At 39.0% G+C, this 24,176-nt stretch overlaps 1 protein-coding gene across 9 annotated transcripts in view; it reads left to right on the top strand.

Moving 5' to 3' along the window:
* Positions 1 to 5,689: 5,689 nt before the first annotated feature.
* The window catches only part of IL1R1 (interleukin 1 receptor type 1), a 22,414-nt gene continuing 3,927 nt past the window's right edge, over positions 5,690 to 24,176 (top strand). For 4 of the 9 annotated variants that reach the window (XM_064408048.1, XM_064408049.1, XM_064408046.1 and 1 more), the window contains exons 1-12: positions 5,690 to 5,793; positions 7,147 to 7,228; positions 8,063 to 8,332; positions 9,372 to 9,514; positions 11,239 to 11,470; positions 12,979 to 13,168; positions 14,114 to 14,288; positions 15,448 to 15,513; positions 19,335 to 19,455; positions 20,761 to 20,906; positions 21,697 to 21,840; positions 22,900 to 23,064. In XM_064408048.1, coding sequence (XP_064264118.1) covers positions 9,424 to 9,514; positions 11,239 to 11,470; positions 12,979 to 13,168; positions 14,114 to 14,288; positions 15,448 to 15,513; positions 19,335 to 19,455; positions 20,761 to 20,906; positions 21,697 to 21,840; positions 22,900 to 23,064 — 1,330 coding nt within the window. In that variant the 5' untranslated portion in view covers positions 5,690 to 5,793; positions 7,147 to 7,228; positions 8,063 to 8,332; positions 9,372 to 9,423. Of the gene's footprint in view, positions 5,794 to 5,992; positions 6,072 to 6,164; positions 6,413 to 7,146; positions 7,229 to 8,062; positions 8,333 to 9,371; positions 9,515 to 10,135; positions 10,462 to 11,238; positions 11,471 to 12,978; positions 13,169 to 13,801; positions 14,012 to 14,113; positions 14,289 to 15,447; positions 15,514 to 19,334; positions 19,456 to 20,760; positions 20,907 to 21,696; positions 21,841 to 22,899; positions 23,065 to 24,176 lie in introns of those variants that run through there. The other 5 variants (XM_064408051.1, XM_064408050.1, XM_064408052.1 and 2 more) reach the window with 5 other exon arrangements.

Below are 24,176 nucleotides of genomic sequence, written 5' to 3'. Positions count from 1 at the left end.
GATCATGTACTAAGGAATAGTGGATAGGTGTTATTAATAGAGAAATAAAAAAACTAGGAAGCATAACTAATTGCTGAGTGAATGAGCATGTTGTAGTTCCAGCTGTGCTCAGCACTCCAAAGTACTTAGGCTTTTCCTAAGACTTCCTTGCAATTAGTTTAGCTTCAGAGCCCAATTTAGCTTGTGCACAAAGCTTCTGATGACTAATCCATTAAAAATTAGTAACAATGGCCATGCTATTTATTTGTTACAACAGTTTAGGAAAAACAAGGCATCTGCAAGAGCACAGTGGCAATGCCAGCACAAGACCGTGAAATATGTATCCAGCAGACAAAAAAATTTACTTCCTAAAAATATTAATCAAACTATTATGCCCAGTCACTGGAAACTTTTGAGGCAGCACTTAGCACAGTGATTCATGCTCAGCCTTAGAAAGACAGCAGATTACTCTCCAGATGCAAAGGGTTTATGCTCCAGTCATGGAAAATCAATGGCTACAGATAATGGATTATTTTATCACAAGCATTATGTTCCAAACAGCTGTTACTTTGATTTTCTTGCTTTTCAGCTGAAAGGAATGTGAAAGCTCAGGCAAAAGTAGCTCTGAATTGGGTTTCCTTTGTCTCACACAGTTCTGAGGTAGAAGAAAGCAGCAGTACAGTAATTTCTACATGCTTCTAAGGCAACTAACCCTTTCTAGAGTGAAATCACCAACACACTCTAGCGTCTGCTGAGATAAGAGTTTTATTTTTCAAAGCTCAATCCACTGCAAGTCACTGCTTTTAAAGATTCTTTCTGTTTCAGCTACCATATTTCAGGGTCTGCTCTAATTGTGGATGTCCTTTTTGTGCTCTTCTAACAATTTAAAGATGAACAGTCTTGTATGGCTTTCCTTGGGCCATTTTGTTTCTCCAGTTTACTTGTTGCTTTTGTTCATGTAATGACAGGACAAGGGGCAATGGATTCAAACTGAAAGAAAGTAGGTTTAGATTACATATTAGGAAAAATTCTTTATCGTTGCCCAGGGAAGCTGAGGATGTCCCATCCCTTGAAGTGTTCAAGGCCAGGCTGGATGGAGTTATGGGGAACCTGGTGTAGTGGAAAGCGTCCCTGCCCATGGTATTGATGTTGGAACTACATGATCTTTAAGATCCCTTTCAATCCAAACCATTCTATGATTCTATGAATTTTAGTCGTACTCTAGCAAGACACTGGGTAATCGGATGAGAGACATGCAGCCATTGTACAGTTTGTCCAGAGTTTATTGTGTGCTGTATGTTTCTGGATGGGTGAGAAGGCTAAATATTGAAGTCCTTTGCCCACAGTTCTAGGTTTCTTTTCTGCATATTGGCCTTACTGTACAGTATTTAAGAGTAATTTCTGAGCATACATTGTACAAACTAATGAGCAAATTGCGAAAGCAGAAGTGAGAGAGCTGCTCCATGATAACAGCAGACAGACAGACTTGGTTGTTAACAGATGAGGACATTCTAAACTCACTGTGTGTATATATACACTTATACATGAGGGATAAACCCCAGCATTTGTCTTACAGACCTCACTGCAAATTAATTATAGCCTGTTTAGTTGCACACTTCTGCTGACTCCAAGAGCTCTAACCCACAAAGCAGGATAAGATCTTGAGGTGGATGTATTGGGCAGAGATACGAAGTTGTGAAACTTGATTTTCATTTCAATGACTCAACTACTGGCTAGTGAAGGCATTACTTGGTTTGGCTCTGATGAGTTTTGTTAGTGCCAAAAAACTGTCTCCACCTCAAGGAAATTTTAAGGAGAATCTTGAAGCCATTCCAGGATTTGCCTTGAGAACAGCTTTGGCTCAAACCAGAACTATTCAGGTAATGTTAGTAATACAAGGATAGCTGGTTTACTGAGGCAGTAATGTGGTAAAACTTTGGGCCTATTTAGTCACAGTGGAAATGAACAAAGCTATAGAGCTTCTGTGTGTTGAAGGCAAAACCAAAAACTTCGCCACAATTTTCTCAGGAGTCATGGAAAAGAGTCACAGAGAAGCATTCTGCAAAGAAATCCACAGTGACCTTGAGTGGCACAGGACGACAAAGGAGCTCCTAGCATGCATTCCTGCTTAGGTGTGGCAGTGACAGTTACATAACTGCCAAGATCTTCTCTGCAACTGCTTAAGCAGCAGTTGCACTTGCACTTGCAAAGATGTGTAGAAGTGATTATGATGTGGAACTGGTAGAAAATTTTCTAGCTTTTTTAAAAAAGAAAAATTAAACCTCAATTTTTTTTTTATTTTAAACCAGATTCTAATTGCAAAGCTGTCTCTTGAGAGAACTGGTGTATTCATGATTTTCACTTAAAATGTCAATTTGAAATCTATTGCTCTATCCAGTATGAATTTGCTGTAAGTGCAGATGGATGCACCTGATCAAATATGAACTCTCGTGTGGAAGTGCTAAACAAACAAATCTCAATACATTCTCATAAGAATCTGTTTTAGGTTACTGCCCTGTGTCCAAAAAATAGGTATGATGTGCCTTTGCAGGAGGAATGCTAAAAGCACTCTTATGAATGTCTCTTCTTATGCTTCTGTTGCTACCTCGTCCTCTTTAAGAAGAGAGAGCTTTGTACAAGGGGGCATTAATGGATGGGTTTTACTGGGATATGTAGCCAGTTTTGATTTGGACTTTAAACTTGGATAATAAGCAAATCAACCACCCCCAGATTTAAGATTTTCTGGAATGAGGATCTTGGTGGCCATGACTTCTGTTGTTGTGATAAAGTATGTGTGTTCAGACTGTAGGAGACGTAGAACTGGTTTGTGTTTCCAATGATTTGTAACTTTTGGTGATGCAGCAAGTTGTAGCAAGATTTAATAGCCTATTTAATATAAATAGTCCTTCTGACATAAATTTGTGTTTCTTGCTTGCTTTCCACATTAACCTATATTAAAATAGAAGTCAAAAGAGCCCCATGGAGAACTTTGGTGGAATTACCAAGCAGTCCTTGAATTAAGTCCTGTGACACAGTCACTGCTTACAACATCAGTGATTGATGTGTTGGGAGAGGAGCTGCACCTTTCAGGGCCAGCTGGAACATCTTACTGGGTTATTCTGAAGCTCACCCTGGACAGCTTCTCCTGAATATTGAATGACACAAACCTCTGTCTGGTCTCTTGGTGCTGACTGATTTCTCAGCAATAAAGTCTTGATAGAAGCACAGGCATTGGTCCAGAGGTCTGAGACCTCAGACGCCTGCAGCTGGATGCAATGACATGGTTCTTTCCCAATTATATGTGAACATGCACACATGTTCAGTACACAGTACACTCAGACAACTGACGGAGCAATTGAGGTAACAGGTTGGGTTGTAAAACTACTGAGCAAAACAGCTCTACAGTGGAAGAAGAGCAGATTTGCAAAATTACTGTTTTCTGACTGGAATCTTACTAATGTTTCATGATTGATTCATTTTCACATCATTCTTAAAAAAGTCTAGGAAAGATCCTCTGCTCTGTGAAAAATGCATACTTTGCTCCTGAATCACAATTTGGCAGTACTGATTGTTACGTTCTTTCAGAAGTGTACTTTCAGTTCACAGTGATTAGTTTCTCTAAAATGAGTGCCAGAGGAGTTACTTTGGGAGTTACTTTAAAAGTGTGGTCATGACACATATCAGAATATGGATATAGTGATGTGTGCCACATTCAACAAATAACCATTTTATCTAGTATTTATCAAATATTCCAGACATCCACTATATAAGTTGTTACACTTGGAGACTGATGGGTTTCTGGCATGTTCTCTATTCTCTTGCTACATGATGGAGAGCTTTCCTGATGATTGCTGGCTACTGGGAGACTCTTCTTTTTCTGACTCCCCCCGCTCACCAACTTTCAAACTTTGTGCAGCTTAATTTGAAGCATTGCTCTTATCCTCTAGTTAGATATTGTGAAGAAATATATTGGGCAGATAAACACTTAGAAAAATCTTTGTTTTTAAATTTCTATGACCTGTGAAGTTTTCCCAACAGAGCCAGTCACCTTAACATCAAACTTTACTCAAAACCAGTGAAGGCAAAAGCAGATTAAAAGTATTTTGTGCAGCTAAAACAGAGTTTGCAAAGGCTTACAAACACACGGTAACAGGAATAGAAGTTTACTCCTTTAGCTCCTTTTCTCCCCATTTATATTATCAGATAAGCTGGTAAACATTTCACAGCTTTCCTCCCTGAGAGCTCCATTGCTCAAGCCAGCCCTTCATCCTGATACTGAAAACATGGAAGAAGCAGTATGAGAACCCTTAATTTCCTCAAATTAGTGTTGAAACCAAGACAGAAGAAAACTAACCCTTCTACTACAAAAAAGTCCAAGCTTCCCACTTGGAAAAGGGCAATGGTTCTGTGAGTTTGGATCACAGCTCTTATCTACCATTTAAGAAGTTAAAACATGCCTTCCCACATTTTTTCAAACTCATAATCAACTTGATAGTCCTTTCACACTCATTGGGAAATTGTTCAAACCTTGACTTGAAGCTTCTTGTTACATTATATTTTTATTATTCCTATTAAAATGTATGTTTACCTCCTCTAGAATGTAAAAAAAGTTAATGAATGTAGATCTTGAACAAAAGCAGATATGGGGATAAACAATGACAGAATACCCTACAGTAATGTAGGACTTTGTCAGGTAGGACTTTTGTCATCACTTTGAGGAGCGAATAAAAGTAAGCTTATGGGAACCAAAATGAAGGAGATGAAGGCAAGCACAGGGGAAAAAGGTTCTGGAAACTATGGACAAGGAAACAGTTCCAGGGCAACTTCACCCTGGAAAATTCAACTTCTGTTTGAAGAAGTTTAGCTTTACCAGCAGACTAAACAGGGAGAACTGTATGGAGTTTCTACACAAACCTGAAGGAGGAAACTATTGTTTGAACCAAAAAAGTGATATTCTGGCACAGTGGAAGGGATAGCTGATCAAACCAGAAAAAAAGGTAAACACTTAGAATCATAGAATCAAAGAATAGTTTGGCTTGGAAGGAATCTTAAAGATATCTGTTTCCAAGTTCAGGTTATATGGTGAAGAGCAAATAGAGCTCTGCTCTAAAAAGAGAGGGTGAGCAACTCAGGTGGCAGCAGACACTCACATTGCCTGTTCAGGTGGATAGCAGACAGAGGTGACACTGCCTGGACTCACTTCATGAGTGGGGTGATGGATTGCCAGGGCCTGGTTTCTCTTGTGTGACAGTTTTCCAGAGCAGGCATGATGAAGCCTGGCATGCCCTGGGTGCAATGGGGTGCACGGGTACAATCTGTTTCTTTCAATGCATGAAATGTCTCCGCTTCCACCAGGCTGCCGAATGGGCATCAGTCAGCCCAGGGGATCACAGCTTGAAGGGGAGCTAAACCCAGGAGCGACGGCCAAAGGGAGCGGGCTGATGCCCGAGAACACGGGCTTAGCCAAGCTGCGGGGAGATGCCTCGCAGGAGGCCGTCCAGGAGGCCACCGTGAGGAAAAACTCTCCCTGTGCCAGGTCCTGCATGCCCTCGGGACTCGGCAGGGCTCGGCGGGGCTGCCCGGCTCCCAGCTGCCGGTCACCGTGCTTGGCCCTTTCCGCCGAGCCTGGCCGGGCCGGTCCGGGGGCGGTCCCGGCCCCGTCCGGGGGAGGTCCCGACCCTGTCCGGGGGCGGTCCAGGGCGGTCCAGGGCCGGCCCGGGGGCGGTGGCTGTGGCTCCCGGGCGAGGTGGGGAGCGCTGCCCGCCCGCCCCGCTAGTGGAGCGGGCAGGGGCAGCCGGCGGAGAGCGCAGGGAGGTGAGGAAGGGCGGTGGGCGCTGTGGGGACAGTGCTTCGTTCAGTCCCTGGGCCGGGCCGGGCCGGGCTGGGCTCGGCTGTGCTGGGCTGGGCTCGGCTCGGCTTCCAGCACCGCCTGCGCGGCGGGGAGGAGAGGGGAGGGAGGCTGGGTGGGCTGAGGGGTGCAGGCTGGGCTCGGCTGGGCTTTTCCTTCCCGCTGGTCTGGTCTCCTCCGCGCCGGGGCCCGTTTGCCTTCCTGGGCTGGGGTTCCCCCGGGGCGATCGGGGTGCCTTGGCCAGGTGAGGTGCAGTGCTGGCGGCTTCCAGAAAACCAACACCGACCCCTGGGTTTGCTGCTTTCAGCTGTTCTGAGGCCGCGTGTGTTTCTGCGGGGTGTGTTGGCACAGTCTCCCAGTCTTTGTGACTGCTGGTTTCTGTGCTTTTCTGGCCCCAAATAGCTTCCGTGGAAGTAATTTTTATTTGCTTTTGTGTCTGCTTCCTCGTTGTGTGTCACATTGTACAAGCTCAGGTAGGAAGTACGATGGACAAATGAAGGCTGTAGGAGTGCTAACGCTGCCACATTTTTTAAAGTACTTGTAACAGGAAGCGGGATAATGCTTGCCGTAAATCTTCTTGACCTGGTAAAACACTACAAAAACTATTTCTGTATTTATTTATTGCATAACGATGATCAGACGGGGGCTCTTTATTAACTGCTTGTGTGACAAGAGAAAGATTTTGGGTGAAAGAGATGCGTGTGTCCAACCCAGGACTGAGCTGCTGCTCTGACAGTCCCGGACCTGTGCTGGTCTCAGCCTTGATGGTGCTTGGCAGCAGCCTGGGGAGCCACAGCTTCCTAGGAGAGATCCATCCAAAGTTACCGAGCTGAATCAAGGCTCTGGTGTGCTTCCAGCAGCAGCTCTTAGGTTTTTGGTGTTTTCTTTAGGGACTCGAGCAAGCTGCGGGATGTGTTTTGTTTTTCTTCTTCAGAGATGCACTTATTTGACATTTGTATGTGTTTAGATCCTTAAAAAACAGGCTAAAAGGTCTTGCACAAAAGTTGCACAAAAGTATTTTAGAATGCAGAATCCTTAATTCAGATGTTTTAATTCACATATTTTATGAGAAATGAGACACCTGTTACTTATTTTTTGGTATTATTGGTTTCCTCTCTCCTCCTGATATTAAGACATTATTTTTTTAATACTTTACATCACTGTTTTTGATAAATATAGTTTTGTCTGTATGAGCTATTCAGGTTCTTTTAAATGCTTCCTAACACTATATTAAGAATTATACTGGAAACTTAAGAACTGAATTTGGATTTAAATAAAAAATGTGTCACATTAAAATTCTTATTATTTCATATTGATAGGTATCAGGAGTTAAGATGACATAGAAAAGTATTCAAAGTATGGACTGTGAAATTAACTCCTTCAACTTCATACTGAAAGAAGGTACTGTTTTCAATTTATTTGAATATTGATGAGGTTGTCCTTTTCTCTGGGTTTTGGATAAACTCATTGTCTCCAGTTTGATGTGGAATAGAATGAATAGGTAGCACTTCACTGTTAGAGTCAACCAGTGATGGCCAGTCATGTACAGCTACAGATTCTGGTTTTGTTTCCTTCCTGTTTTTCTTTGGTAAAAGCTGGGGCAGTTACCTGAACTTGAAGTACACTTCCTTCAAGTTCAGATTTAGAACAGTTAATACTGTCTCAAAGTTGAACTGGAATTTAGCTTGCAAAGACCTAACTATCGCAGGCTTTGTTAATACTCTTTAATGGCATTTTGATGTATCTTCACCAGAATATCCTGGATAATGGGTTTGTCTTAAAGATACAACTTTTCTGTAGTTTTGCAGTATGCAAGATTGTCTGGAAAGGAGACACAAGGACTAAAGTTTGTGGTCATTGTGTCAAAGTCAGAATACCCTTATTATAATGCTAATTATTATCTTTGCCCTAAATTTAAGTATTTGTTTCCTTTTAGTCGTTGAACCTGTCTTATACAGTTGCTTGACATGTTTGTAACACGGTGTTGTTTTTGACAGAAACTTCTTTTCCAGAAGATACTTGCTAGAATTCTTGGTCAGTCTCTACTGCAAGTTTTGTCATCACTTTTTTTTTTTTTTTGTCATCACATCTTTTAAGTCATCACTCTAATGTACAGGGGCATGCTCTTGCTTTTACATTTAGGATGTCTGTAGAAAATTTAGCTTTGTATGTGTATGCTGCTGTCCAAATGATATGTTTTGTAAAATGTTTTTTCCCTTTCGCTGCTTTTTGCAGGTAAACTGAAACTCGAAAAATGATGACCTGCTCGTTGGCAAGTTACAGGAAAAGCACATACAAGGGAACTAAATAAGGACTGTGGTATGAGGGTTTTGCCAGATAAACTGTCCAAAAGAGCTATTTACCTGGAGGCTGTTATGTTAAATTATTGAGCACTGCACTGTGTGACCCTCACTAATACCCCAGCACTTCTGCATATGAAATGCTTCAAAAGAAGAAACTGCTGTGGCTTATTTGCAACCGAAGTGAATTACATTGGATATAAAAGTAAGTAACGGCTTACTTTTTGATGGAATAACTTATCTGCTTCCTGCCATTTGTAGCTGGGTAGAAGGCAAATATTAACTAGGACCTATGCAATAAATGTTTTGCAATGGACTGCTACATGTGAAACCAGCTTGCTTTAGAGTGAGAGGCAGCAGCATGCAAAACAATCAAAAGCTGGGGAAAGGCAAGGCCCCTGAATGTGCAGATCTTAGCCTACAATGACTGCCAGAAGGGGAAGGATTTGTTTGCCCCCTGTTTGACAGTAGAAAGCTTGGGGAGATCTCTGATGACACCTCACCAAAGAAATGTTGGTGCATCTGAAAGGGAAGCAGGACTTGGTTAAGGTTTAGAGTTTCATAGAAGCCACTTGTGGGCTATGAGGGCAGTGGGTGTGCATTCAGTCATGTCTTTGTTGGAGAAAACTGAAAAAAAGACCTGAGGTGTGAATTGAAACCGCAGTTCTTGGACACTTTTTTTTTGCATCTGACTGCAGCAAGTGTCAGATGCAAAAAAATGTCTGTGGTTTCCACAGACATTTCACTTTAGATGCCAATTTTAAGTGGCAGATGATAATGGAGTTACAGTATGCTTGTCCTTCTGCAAAGAAATGCAAGTTATTGCTCTTAAAAGCTGCCTCAGCTGTATAAGAACAGTTCAAAGACGGAAACCTTGAGTGATTGTGACTCTTGTAAGCATGTGGAAAGAAGAGTAGCTTAATCAAGCTTGGTTTTTAAATTAGGCAGTATGGCTTAAATCGCTATGCTAGCATAATTTGTCTTTGCTTGAGGGTTTTGGGGTATTTTTTTTGTTTGTTTAACTATGCTGGTAAAAGAATATTACACTTATGCAAGAGTTATTCCTTTGGGATAGTTCTAGTTCCAGGAAAAGTTCTAGTACAAAGCTGAAAACTGAACAGCTGTTTATGAAGGCCAAGAGCTGCTGTAGTTGAAATCTTCAATGACTGGGACTAAATTACCAAATCCATGTTTTCCCTCCCCAAGATGACTAATGCTTCTTCTGATTATTTTTTTTTCTTAAGGAGTAATGCAGGGTGCAGAGGGCAATGCAGCTTGAATAGTCTTACCACACCAATGGAAAAAACTTCTAGTTTGCAGCAAAATATGACATCTGTATTTTTGTACATTGGTCATCTCATTGTACTGATACCTCTCTTCAGTGCTGGTAGGTTACATACTTTGTTGAAATTACTATTTACAAAAGAAAATCTGCATGAGATGAGTTGTGTGTATTTAGTAGGAGTTACTGAGAACAAGTAGTGAGTTTGGGGTTTGCTTTTGCTTTTAGCATATTGACAATAGCTGAATGCCTCTGCTGGGTTCAAATTTTACTGGGGATGTCATGGACAAATGGAGTTTTTTTTTTTAATCTAGGCACATAAATTTAGGGCTCTGAGGCTTTGATTAGCCTCTCCATGTTTGTTATGAAAAAATCCCAAAGTGATTGGCTTTTCTGACTTAAGGTTACCTATAGAGTTCCCTCTTCATGAGACATTCTGTATGTCTAATCCTGAAAGCAGTAAGACTGAGGTTTTTTTACAATTAAATTAGTAATATTTTTAATTATAGGTGTAGTATTTCAGTAAAGTTTAGAACTACATAAGTTAATTATGCTTGTCTTGCTACTCTTGCCATAAGCAGTCAAATACTAATGTGTCTTGAATTAGATTGAACCTATATGGAGACTTACTTGGAATTCTTTAAATGGGAAGGCAGTGATATTAGAAAGATTAGTGAAGATTTTATTTATTTTGAAATTGAATATGTTAACTTTGTATTTGTACAGCCATTCGGCAAGATTTGTAAAATCAGTTAAACCAGATGTTTTGCAGTTTCAAATAAAAATTCAGTGTTGGACATAAAATCACAGAATGCTTTGGAATGGAAGGGTCCTTAAAGATAATCAGTCACTGATCCAGCCCCCCTGCCATGTGCAAGGACACCTCTCAATAGACCAGGTTGCTCAAAGTCTCATTCAGCCTGGCCTGGAACATTTCCAGGGATGGGACATCCACAGATTCTCTGGACAAATGCATGCAGAAGCATGAAAGTTTTACAGTCTGCTTTATAGCCAAATGGTCAGCTCTGTTTGTGCTACAGTAGTATTCTCCAGTAAGTTTTTGTTTGCATATTTGGGCTCTTGATAGCTTTTTGCAGTCTCTGTCCTTTTTTCTCTGATTTTTTTTTTTGGCTGGTGTTGAAAGAAATGCTTCCAAGGCTGCATGATTTTGTCCTGTCAACTTGTTACACAGGCATTGTTATAAAAACTATGTTTACATTGGCCTTTTCTGTGATATTCTGAATAATGGGCCTTTTGGTTAAAGGCACAGATGTAGGAAGGAAATAATGCATTATAGTCAAGACTTCTTAATCTAAATACTTTTTCTTTCCAAGTTTTTTTTCCCTGATTTGTTTTTGGCTCCACAGTCCTAGTAGCAGAATATTGTCAGGAGCTGCTGCTGTTTGCACTGTGCTTTACATAGATAGTATTTACTTTAAGAATCTGGCAATTGTGAAAAAATACTAGTGTGGTTAAATAACAAGAACATGACAGGTGAGTTGGGAAGCTTGGAGTTGCCTTATGAATCCCACGGATCTTCTTTTACCCTGGTTCGCAATGAGGCTGTTTGGCTTGCATGTGCTTCTTGCTTGTTACCCTAACAGAGGGAAGTTGGGCCTTAAGCTTGTAAAATATGTGATCATGTTCACAACCAGAAGGTGGTAACAAATAAAATAATAGCCTTGTGATGTTTTAATATTAAGTTGTTACAGAAAGGTTTTCTAATTCTGTATAACTTGGAATGGGTATTAATACTTCTTAAACATAAAAGTATAGAAATTAAAAACATTGATAATTTTTCATTTTTTCTTTTTTTTTTTTTTTAACAGAAGGGTGTGTTATTTGTGATTACTTTGTGCTTGTTGGAGAGCCTATAGCTATCACTTGCCCAATAATTACATTGCCAGCACTTCACTCTGAATACAATTTGACATGGTATAAAAATGGTAGTGCTGCAGCAGTGACCACAGAGAGAGATGCCAGGATCCACCAGCGAGAGGGCTTGCTTTGGTTTATTCCTGCTGTGCTGGAAGATTCTGGACTTTATGAATGCAATGTAAGGTAAAGAAGGAAACAAGTTGATTGCTAGTGCTTGCAAGTGTGATAATTAATTTGTGAAACTTGAGTGTACAAAACTTCTTGTTTTAGGTAAAACGCTTAGATCAGTTGAAAGCACTGTTTTCACCATGCCTTTTGTTTCTGCATGATGCCTGTGTTTCTCTGCTATTCCATGCATTTAGTACTACAAAAGTGGTTCATACAGAAGACTCTCTTTATCTTAAAGTATGACATTACTAAAAATGATCTGTGGGGGTGGTTAGTTGCTTTGCTTGTTTTGGATGAAGTGTAAGGTCACAGGAAAATGCCTTAACCTCTTTGCGTTTTCCTGTGTTCAAATTGCTGTTTGATACTGACAGATCAGAAGAGCACTGGTTTCTTTGTAGGACAAGGTTAAATGTAAGAAAGTTCTAAGAGGATCAAACAGTGCATTTTATCACCACACAAACTTCCTGGAGAGCTTAGCAACTTTTTGGAGGTCTCACTAGAAATCCACAGGTTAAAAGGCTGAAAACAGTTTTTATGATTTACTTTAAAATATTGCCATTACTGGTCAAAATGAGAATACATCAAAAGAGCAAAGCAGTGTGCTAGACAGCTTTAGAGACTGAAAATAATGTTTTTCTACTACTACTCAAATGATCTGAGTGCACAGAAAACTAAAAAGGAATAGATTCCTTGATAAGTATTGATATGTACCTTTTTTAGTACTTTAAAGCTCTGGCTAGATCAATCTAGCCAAGCACTGGACTTCACTACTTAGGACGTCAAATCTTTTTTACAATGGTTGAAATTCACTGTGTGCTGAACAGGAAATTAAGTTTGGGAAGACACACATAAAGTGTTCCTTTCCTCGTGGTGTTGCCACAACACACTCGCAATAGAATGAGACTTTTCAGGTGGCCCTAAATTTGATTTACTAATGTGTAGTTGTGTGTACTGGTGTGCATAGAGTTGTGCTGGAGAGGTTTGGGTTGTGAATGATCAGTGAAAACTTCCAATGTCGCAGGGCACATTCCTTCACTGGAGTTTACCAGGAAGCCAAAATTGGAAGTCAGAAGACATGTAATCCTTTCAAAGCTACCCAGCTGCGTAATTTTAATTTAGCCTTTCCTGCTATGGTTTTAGTTACTTTAGGTATGAGATGTACTCCTTTGGGCACCTCACATCCTCATATCAGCAGAACAAAAAACTTGCTAAAGTTCAGTTGTATTAACTGTAAGCAACATTTTGTGCATCAGACACTTAAGTGCAGCTCTGAGAAGTTCTGATGTCCCCTCTCATGTGTCCAGAGCAAATTCCATTTCTGCTCACAACACAAACTCAGAGCTTATTCCTGTCCCTTCACCTGGAACAGGGGCTGAGGGGTTGAGGATGTTGTTTACAAACTAAGGGAATGCAGCAGGGGTGTTGTGGAGGCAAGGGTGGTGGAGATGCTGAAGTCTCTCTCCCTGACTTGCTGGAAATAATGCACTGTTAATTACCTGACTTGTCTGCTCTTCTAATTACAGAAGCCTTAACCACTCTAACAAAAAAACTATAAACTTAACGGTTTTTAAAAACGATAATGGATTGTGTTTTAATGGAAGAATGAAGTTTGAACAAAAAGTGATGAGCACGAATACTGGAAAGATTATATGTCCTGATCTAGAACAATTTAAAAATGAAGACAATAATCAGCCTGAAGTACATTGGTATAAGGTATTGAGCATACGTATTTCATATATTCAAGATAAAAAATGTATTATTTAAAATGTCGTATGAAGTAACTGTGAAATCAGCTTTTGGAAGGGAAGGTGTGTTTTCTCTACAGTTTGAGTACAGCATGAGTGTGAATAAGATTTGTGAAATTCTGATTTATCCTTTGATTATTTTATGTAGATAATAAGTTTTAAAACTTGTATGTTTCTGCAAATAGAAGGCTTTGCATAATTATTTCAGTTTCTCAGAAAATTAGGCATTGTTAACTATGCTGTGGTATTCTTATGCTTCTTACTTTGGTTCTGTGAAAATGCTCTGTAGCCTGTGCAAGCTTGAAAACATGTATTTTATCTGTTTTAAGGTAAAAATCTAAACAGTTCAACTCCTAATTCTGATGCTGGTATTAAAGCAGCTACATGGGCCTATACACGTTAAATAGCCTTGGTGCAGCACCTATATATCTTTTGAGGTGAAGAGATTCTCCACTGCTTTTAGGTCAAGGAAGAGAAGGAAGTTTTTTCTCAGAATTTGCATTACCACAGAAATGGGGATACACCCAAACAGCACGAGGCACTGCTGCAGCAGCTCTTTCATCACAGAGGAGTAGGGGTAGAGGCATGTGTTCTCATAAACTCTGCTGCACGTGTAATAACTTCTACTACACCTGAGATAGAAAACTGTCAAGCTGTTAATGTAGGCTGTGAACTAAAGCACAGTGTTTGAAAACTTCAAGGGTTGGCTGCAGTTATTTTTTTTAAAAGTGCAAATGGAGCAAGATGTTATCAGACTTTGTTAGACTGTAGTAATGCTTAGAAAAGAATCCACATCATGGCTTTCAAGGAAGTCAGTGTTTGTCAAATATTCTAATCATCAGTAGGGTACAGTAACAGATTTGTCAGATTTTTTTAGTTCCCTTTAAGTCACTGGTACCTTTGGTGTGTTTAGGAGTGTAAACCTGGATTTCTTGAAGACAAGCGGCTTCTTTTGGCAGAGGGTGAAAATGCTGTCTTGATTCGTAATGTAACTGTGCAAGACAGAGGAAACTACACGTGCCGTATGGTGTACACATATATGGGGAAACAATTTAATGTTTCAAGAACCATAAGTCTAGAGGTTAAAGGTGAGTGCCTGAGGTTATTCTCTTCTTGGCTCTGCTGTAAACATATGTATGCAGGCATAAGATATTTGGCATGTTACTTTTCAGCTCTGTGAAATTAGAGTTGTAAGTCTTCTTTAATTTATTCCTGAACATAAAACTGAAAGGCAATGTGGCATGTTGCAACCCTTGAGCATTGCTTTTGAGGAAGAATTGTCATGGGGAAATGAGTAATGCAGGGTTAGGAATGAGAATGAGAAGAAAACAGTGGTTCCTGGGGTGGAGGTATTGCTTTTGCCAAAACAAATAGTGCACCTAAAGTAAATAAACTTAAAAATAGAAGATTTTTTTCTGAGACTATCACAGCAAATTATCTGCTTGAAGCCCTGTTGGTAAACTTGCTTCTCTGTTGATGGGAAAGGCGATGTGATAAGCTGTATAAATGACAAAAAAAGTTAACAAATCTTCCTCTGGAATGGATTGGCTTAGTGTTGGCACTTGGTTGTGCTTTTCTGCTGTCTCACTCTGGCAGTAGTGTAATTTATTGCACTGACTATTGTGATTATGTCTTTGTGGGCCATGTTGCTGGTGACCTGACTAGTAAAATGATGATAGTCCTGTCAGAATAGTTGTCTGGAGACAGCAGGTCCATCTTTTTAGGTTAAACCAAAATTCTGACTTTATATAGGTGATGTAAGAACAGTGGGTTGTTGGCAACCAATCTATACATTGTGCAGAATGACACAATTCTAGCCCAGTTTAAGTACATGCTTGTTTAAACTTTTAGTTAAAGAAATATTCATTTTGTCTAGGTGGTCATTGATACAACCCTTTTTTTCTTCCTTATCAGTCTCTGGAAAAGTTAACTGAGTTTTTTGGTTTTGTCTTGGTTGTTGGTTTTGTGCTGCTTTCATGTCTGCTGCCAGTAAATTTGAGATTTTTTAAAAGCATTTTAAATGTGGGGTTTTTTTTGTTAACTTGGAAGCTAAAATAGAATAACTTGGAGAGAGTAGAGAAAATATCTTATGAGACATTTCTGTTGTAAATTTGAAACTTGTAGTAAGTATGGCTCTACAATAATACCAAACAATAAATCCAAACCCAATGTAAAACCAAAAGTATTGTCACTTGAACTAAGTTGTGGATCTTTTCGTGCCTGAACGTTTTATTTTTCTTTGGTTAGAAAAACCACTGCAGATGCAACCAGAGTTTATTTATCCAAGGAACAATACAATTGAAGTAGAACTTGGTAAGTAGTGACTATTTAAGAGATCATTAACTTTAATGAAAAAAATAAGCTCCTGGCCTTTTTGAAAAGATGTGTGAACAGTTCCACAGACTTCAGCAAGACTGGAAAATAAGTATGTGAATGGAGAATATCTGGAAGACAGAGGATAGATAATAGAATGTGATTCCCACAAATAATTTGTGGGGGGAAGTAACTGTGCCTAAGATTGGAGTCTCTTGACCAGCAGTGTTGTACAGGATGCATTTATTTATTTTCTGTTATTTCCATCTGTCCTTTTTTACCATTTCTCTGTGTTTGTGTCCTGATGTATCCTCAGTATCTGTGGAAATATGGTTTATGTACATGTAGCATGTTAGCATAGTTAGCAGTTGACCTGTTCAGTAGCCCTTTCTCTTCCTCTGTGTTTCCTGTCTCCCTTCCCTCGCCACAACCTGGATTTTATTCCTTGTTTTAGGGCAATACAGATTTTGGATACTGATGTTTTGTGAAACAGTGAGCTGCTAGTTGATACATATCCTAGGTACTGTTTATCTTGGAAATTTCTTAAATAAGAGATTCTGGATATAAAGAATAACTTCTTCAACAGAGAGGACATCTGGGCAGTGCAGCAGGCTGCCCAGAAAAGTTGTGATGTCTGTCTTTAGAGGTTTTAGAATCTGACTGAGTAAGTCTCTGAGCAGCCTGATCTGACTTCAGAATCAGGCCATACTTTGAGCAGGAAATTGGACTGAAGACTTCTCTTTCAGCCTCAATTGTTCTGTAATTCTCTGGGCGAAGTACATTTTATTCCAGTCTTTTCCCAAGCAAAGTTACGTGTGTTTAAAGTGCACCACATATCAGACAGTTGTGTTCTACTGACAAAGTCCAGAATAATGAGATTGGAGCTGTTTAGACTGTATTTTTAAAAATAATTTTGTACCAAAGGGGGTGGTTTCAAACAAAACATTTGATTTAAAAGGCCATTGACTGATTTTGGAGAAGCGTGACTGGCTGTTTAGTAGAGTTTCTTAGTACAGGAAACTGTTTTGTAATCTTTTGAGGAATTAGATCATTAGAAAAGCTCTGAGCAAAGGTTTCATTTGTCCCATTGACACCACATGGGAGGTCAGGCCAGAGCATTGTGGATTATTTTTATGTGCATCACCCTCATGGAATTTCACATAACACATCTATTGTTGCTGCTGGTTTTTCTGACTTTGACTTTGTAAATTGTGTGCAGTAGGTGATGTTTTCTCCTATTAATGCTTCATGGGTTTTTTGTATAATATGAAACATTTTTGTCTGTGCCAAATTCTAACTTTCAGTAGATATGGTATTAAATTGGATAGTACTGAAACACCAGTGGGTTTTGTGTGTGTGTGTTTAGGGGTATTTTTGGGGTTTTAGTGTTTTTTGTTTTTTTTGGTTTTTTTAAAATTTATTTTGTTCTTTTCTTTTCTTTTCTTTTTGGCCTCAATAGTTTGTGAAAGATAACTTACTCTGAAGTTGCCAGGCTCTGGTGAGGATGGGTAGATTTTGACCAGAATTGTGAATGTGCTTTAATAGAAATTATGTTCAGAAGGCTTTGTTTTAAACAGTGAGAATATTCACAATCTGATAGTATTATTTTAAAAGCTTACAGTCCTGTGGTCTTCAGATGGTTATTTAATTCTGTTGAAATAATCTAGAATCACTCAGCTGCCCCTTCTTTTCTGGTAATTACATCTTCTCTGTCTTCATTACAAGAAATACATGCCTGAAAAACTTTTGGTTCTTTCACTAATAAGGAAATTTGTTCACCAGATTTTGGAAAAAACAGGGAGACTTTCCATAGTAATTATTTTACCTCCCCATAACCCTAATTTTTGTGTGAAAACTTGACTTTTTCTTTGTAACTGTAACTATGGAAGAAATGAAGTAATGTTACAGTCAGACTTCTCCGTACTATATCTCCTGCCCATGAAAGTCTCATCCCCAGTTTTGACTGGTAGTTATTTAATTCAGAAAAGTTCTTACTGATGCACCCTCTACTCAGGAGGAGTCTGATTTGCAGGCTCTTAAATTTACTGAAGGCAGTGTTAGGATTTTGTTCAATCCTTGATAGCATTTTCTGGGCAATTTATTAGTCCAGGGGGTGGCTGTGACTCTCAGCCTAAGTCATTAAGACTGTGTTATAGGACAACTTATTTAGACACCTTATTGTAGAATTTGGTCCATATTTGCTATGGCTTGGGCACAGCATTAATTCAAAGTTGTGCTGGTGTATTGTTAGGTGCTTTGGACCAACTAAGATGAGCAAACCTTGACTGCCTTACAGACATGAGGGTAATAGCCACAGGTGAGACTAAAAGGAGACTCCAGCCACAAAGTGGGTTTATTGTGACTACTGAGATCTACAAGTGATTCCCTATTACAGGGACACATGGGGGACACTTCCTAAAGGAATTTGATGAGATTTGGTTTTGTTTGTTTTAAAATCACATTGCCATTCAAATATTCAATATTCTCTGTCCAGTACCTTCAGTGGGGTACTGGGGGAAAAAATAAAACCTCCTACTGCATGTCTGGCTGTGGGGCAGAATCTTTAAGCAGCTGCATGAACATGTGTATGGAAATAGCTATATGATTTTTGAATGAGAAGTGGCAGAAGGTGGTGTTGAAATTTAACAGCACATTCATGAATGTGTGGGCATGGAATGCTTGAGGGTTTTTTTTTTTTTTGAATAATTGTGCAATGCACTAAACAACATATTAATTGTTGAGGTAGAAGAATATGAGGGAAGCGATCAGGGAGTGTCTCTGATTTCTGTGCAAACTCTTGTTCAAGTAACTGCTTGTGTGAGCTAAAGGTTTATTCCATACTTTTGTTAGAGACGATCCCTTGCTGGAAGCATCTAGATCTGATGCAGTGCTAGGAAATGAAAGACTAAGATCTTTACATAGGCCAGCTGAGAGAGCCCACCTTCTCCTATCAAATCATTACTTCCATGGGTAAAATACAGAAGGAAAGGAATCCAAGAAAGCTGCTTACCTTCCTGTACATGGAGCTCGCTGAGGTACATTGGCAATAAATACATTTTGCAAATTGGCTTGCTTAATACTGAGATGTTCTGTAAGAGCTGGACTCTTGGTGGCAAAGGAGCTGAGTGACAGATGAAGTCAAGTGTGGTAATATCCAGAAACCATCCCAGTGGACAGTGCTGGCCAAAAGATCCTGATTTGGAGTAAAGATATGTATGGCCATTAAGAATGGGATTCATCTCCCAGATGTAGGTTGTCTGCACATGAGTATGTGCATATGATCCGAGGTCCTTAACTCAGGCCAGTATCAACAGGAGCTCAATTCAGTTGCCTACACAAAGAGTGCTGTTTTGGGTGGTCTGGCTACTCTAGCAGTGTGGTTTTCTTGAAGATCTGAAGTCCTGTCTGACAAATCCATATGGATACCTTGCATGCTTGAGAGCATCTCAGATGTCACCATAGGTGTACATGCAACTGATTCGAGCCCTGGAGATCTTTCAGTGGAGTCTGGGCAGTCATTCAGTTAAGGTATCTACTTCAATGTGTGTAGACTTCAGCAGAGATGAACTCTGTTACTACCTTAGACACCTAGCCTGTATGTAGATGTGAATATTTGGACACCTGCATTTAGGGTGGAATTTATACCCAGATTGTAGACATCCAAATTTGAATTACAAATGGATGAGTTTTAAGGACTTTGCTTTTCATAAGGTAAGTAGGTTTCTTTTATAGCCCTCCTTTTCCCAGCTGTTCCCTCATCACTTGATTCTGCTCCTATTACAAGACCTTCAGTTTCTGTGTTTACATTTGTTTTTTTGTAGGCTCTCATGTAGTTATGGAGTGTAACGTATCAAGTGGCATAAATGGCTTGATTCCATTCTGGCAAGTTAATGATGAGGATGTTGATATCTTTGATAAAACCTACAGGGAACACTTTTATGAGTAAGTATCCTTATACATTGAATTTGTAGTAGGTGAAGTAATCCGCAGTAATGTACAGTGAATTCGTTATAAAGTAGCCACTAGTCATTGAAAGGCTGATTTGAAGTCTGTATCAAACAGAAGTATGTTCTTATTGCTTGGTTTTAAATGAATAACATTTCATTATAAATACTAGGTCTGACACAAATAGAATGAAGCAAACATGTAGATTTTTATAATACTATTGTGAAATACTATTTTGTAATGCTTAGTTATGCATTTTTTCTTATGTGGTTTTTTTTTTTTTTTCAACAGTACATTAAAGTCTGTCCTTTATCATTAATATGGGAAGGATAGATTGTTCCAAAATAAAAAGTCACCCAACTTATTTTTATTTGTGAAAATGGTCCTTTTTAAAGTACAGACACAGCTGCTAATCCTCAAGAACACAAGGCAGAAACTCTTGTTGCAGGACATTTAGGTTCCAATGTTTGACTACCCTGAAGTAAAAAAGTGTTCAGGCGGAATTTCAGATGGGAAAGTCATTCAGTTTGTGTTCATAGGCTCTTGTCCAGGTCAGTGGGCACTACTGAAAGGAACCTGGCTCCCTCTTCTCCACTCCTTCCTCCCATCAGGTATTAACACACTTCGATGAGATCCCTCCCCTGCCCCTGAGCTTTCTCTTCTCCAGGCTGAGCAGTCCCGGCTCTCTTGTGTGATGGATGCTTCAGTTCCTTATCTGTCACATCACTGCACATGACTTGCTCCAGCAAATCCATCCATCCATCTCTTGTACTAGGCCCCCCAAGACTGGCCCCACTACTCCAGGTGTGATCTCACCAGTGCTGAACCTCACTGAAGGACCATTTCCCTTAACCTGCTAGCAGTGTATTTCCTAATGCAGTCCAGGATGTCTGGGGTCTGGTTATTCCTTCTCATATGCAGGATTTGCATTTTGCTTAGAACTTCATGAGTATATTTTTTAATTTGTCCATCCTGTCGAGGTTTCACTGGCTGTTGTATCAGACATCCCTCTGAGTTTTGTGTCACCTGCAAAGCTGCTAATGGTGCACTCTGTTCAACTTGGGGGAAAAACCCAACAAACCCAACCCAAAAAAACCTGAAACAACTAAGCTCAGTATGTTTTCAGTTTATGAGATTGTTAGTTACAGAAGTTTATTTACTGTTTATTACTATTTCACTAGCTTCTTAGGTTTATAGAGATAAAAAAAATTAATGTCTTTGTGGATAGATGAATCTGTCTGATATTTAGCATAGATATTGAGTTATGTACAGATGTTTTCCTTTCACCTTTTTTTATGACAGAGAGGGATTGCCTCATGGACTTGCTGTATCTGGAACAATATTTAACATTTCAAAAGTGAAATTAAAGGACTATGCTCATAAGTTCTTCTGCCACTTCATATATGGTTCTCAACAATTTACAGCCTACATCAAATTGGAATACCCAGGTAAGAGATCTCTTCTTGATAAAATGATCATTGACTTGTCAGTTAGTTTTACAATGCCCTACTTAGAATTAAAGCTGTGTGATGTACTTTTATGCAAAATAGGCAGTGCATCTCAGTACCTTTCTTTGTGAATTTTTTTTGTCACATTCTTAGCAAAATGAAAGAAAATAGTGCTTTTGATATGCTTTATCTTCTCTCATTCGGTATTTTGGGACTGAAAGTGAATATGAGCTCTAACTTGTTACATTATTATAATTTCTTCATAAAGATTATCAGGGTAGGATTTAACTACAGAAGTTCTTTAATACATTGACTAAAACATGCAGTTTGTGGAGGGTGTTTGTTTTAAGGACAGTAAATGAATAGGTTCACAGACAGGTCATTGAAGGAGCAGAGACAATGGAAAGCTAGTTGGTCTGGGAAGATTAGCTGGTCAGGAAATCACCTCCCCACCTTTGACTTCCTTGCTTTCCCACTGATAGAATTTTGTACAGGAATTCTCATTCTGCTGCTGTGCTGGGTTATATGTCAATATTTTATTTTGGTGTTTCAGCTGAAGAGTAACCTCATTTGTCATATTGCTGAGGTATTTTTCTGAAAGATAAAAGTAGGCTTATCAGATAACAGTAGTGTCAGAAAGCATATATTAAACAGTTTGTCCTATTCTTTCACTCCTTTTAAGACAAAAATATTTTAATGGATAAACAATTTTGAACAATCCTTGTATTTTCCTTGTCCTAGTTTATAGTTGTACTTTATTTGTTTTCTTTCTTATTCTATGCTGCTGCAGCTCGAAACATTCAGGGGTACTTAATTGGAGGAGGAGTTTCCTTGGTATTTTTAGTATTTTTTACTCTCTTTATCTACAAGATCTTCAAAATTGATATTGTGCTTTGGTATCGGGACTCCTGCCATCCCTTCCTGGGGAAAAAAGGTATGTTTATGTAACAGTGCTGAGTGTTGTTTTGAGCTCCCACCTTTACTTGAAAAGCAGTGAGTTACTCTCATGGACCATGATTGGTCTTCCTTGGGGTTTTTGAAAGGATAATACTGTTTTTAGGATGTTTAGAATTAGTTCAGATGACAAAAGCATCTACAGGAGAAAAAGTCAGCAACTTTCCAGGAGTACAGAACTATCATTGCTTTTCCTGAAGACCCACCCCGGTGATTTGAATACTGCTCTTACAGTATTCAAAGTTTTTCAGATTACTTTTAATTACTGTTGTTACAGAAAGTGTAATACATTAGAAGTGTTAAGTGTTTTTTATTTTCTGTAGATGAAACAGGGAAAATATAACTTTGTTTTGCTTTCTGTTTAAAGGCACTTCTGATTATTTTACTTTCTGGAAATTTTGCTTTCCTGGTATTCAGAACAATGTTGATAGGGGTGTTGTCTATGAGAGTATGCTGAAGTATGGGTAATTTCCAACCATCTGAGAGTTTCTCTAGTCATGTATCTTGTGGAGGTATTGATATTCCCTTAGATTTTCTTGGAAGTCTTTTAAATCAGATCTTTCTGAAAAGTTTGATCCAAAATATCTAGAACAATTCAGATCTTGAAATTTGACACTTTGTTTTTGTTGTTGTGTCTACGTGGTTGCTGCGGTTTGAAACTCCAGGTTGCAACACCACCTATGAGTTTGATGACAAATGGAATTTTAAGTATCAGTTGTACCACTGGGTCCACTGTTTTTCAGATAATTCAGTGATGACTTTTTTTATTTAGTGTTCCATAGAGAAAGTTTCAACTTAATTTTTCAGGTCTCTTTTGACTATTCAGATTCAGCATCCTGAATTCTTGAAGGCCTGATCCTACAAATATTTCAGGCTTTGTATAATCACACATGCTTAGCGAATATAACAGGATTGGGGCATAAAACAATTATTCAAGTAAGGGAAAGCTCCCCAGAGTTTAGAGATTTCACATGTTTGCTTGCTTGCTCTTGTATCTTTAGAATTTATTTTTATGGAAGTTCTATTGTTCACTCCTTAGTTTTAGATGAGAAGATCTATGATGCTTATGTTCTGTATCCAAAGAACAGAGAAAGCTGCTTGTATTCATCAGATATTTTTGCTCTGAAGATACTGCCAGAGGTCTTAGAAAGGCAGTGTGGATATAACCTCTTCATACTTGGGAGAGATGATTTACCAGGAGAAGGTAAGTTACCTGAAGACAAATTTGACTTGAGTTTTCTTGACCTAGTAATAGAACTGAAAAACAAGTAGCCAGATGGGAGTCTAAATATCTCTCATCATCAAATGAACTTTTTTTTTACAGTTGAAGGATTTTGGTAGTGGTTTGAGAAGGAAGGGTTCCCTGAGAAGTAGAATCTAAAGCACTGCTTAAATTTTCCAGCTTGAAAAAATGCAATAGTCTGTTCTCAGGGTTTAGCCATGGGGTTTTTATATGGTATTTACCATATTTCACTGTTTGTGACTTAAATGACTGGAATGCCATTGATGGGGGGTGTGATTGTTTGATGCTGGTGCAATGTTAGTGCTTTTATGAAAATCTATTTTTTTAGTGGTTTCTGTGAGATGTGACTAGAAATAGAACAAAGCAGGCTTTAGCTTAGGAATAAAGGAAAAAAACTTTATTAATTTACAATATCTAAAAAGGAACACACAGAACTCAGAATGAAAACTTTATAAAACATTTTTCCTCTTTCCCTCAATTTCTAGCACAATGAGGTAAAACTTTACATTTTTAATCTAGCTACTACTCCTCAGATAATCGACTCTCAGTTCATTACTACTTTTCAGATAATCAACTCTCAGTTCATTAAGGAGAAAGGAGTTTTTCTTGTACTATAGCCTTTTCTAGGAAATACAGTTGAAACTTCTTGTGTTTCTATGTTACACATGGCACTGCTTGGAGAACATTTGCTCTCGTGACTTTTTCTTTCTATGTCTACTGCTCTCACTACTGCACGTGGACTATAACTCCTTTCAGGGTTTTCTTTTTAAGGATGCTTTGCTCCATTTTAAAAAAGCAATAGTCTTTCACTTTTGGGACACTCTTCACCCTCTGGGGCCGAGGGGTGTCAAGAACAGAGATCTTCTTTTCCTTTACTGAAGACAGAGGGCACTACTACATCCTCCTCATCTGTCTCTGTTTATGCACTCTTTTATATAACATCACTGCACTCTTTTGGCTCTAAGCCATTGCCTCCCCCTAAATGCAGTCTCTGCGTTACAGGAAAAAATGGGTCTGTCCATGGCTATACAAGAAGAGTCTAGTTAAAGGCTACTCCATACTCCATCATCTCC

Source organism: Passer domesticus, chromosome 2, assembly GCF_036417665.1.
Source record: "Passer domesticus isolate bPasDom1 chromosome 2, bPasDom1.hap1, whole genome shotgun sequence".
NCBI classification, from domain to species: Eukaryota; Metazoa; Chordata; class Aves; order Passeriformes; family Passeridae; genus Passer; species Passer domesticus.
The sequence above is the reverse complement of the archived record's forward strand: the minus strand, read 5'-3'. Positions and strand labels throughout refer to the sequence as shown.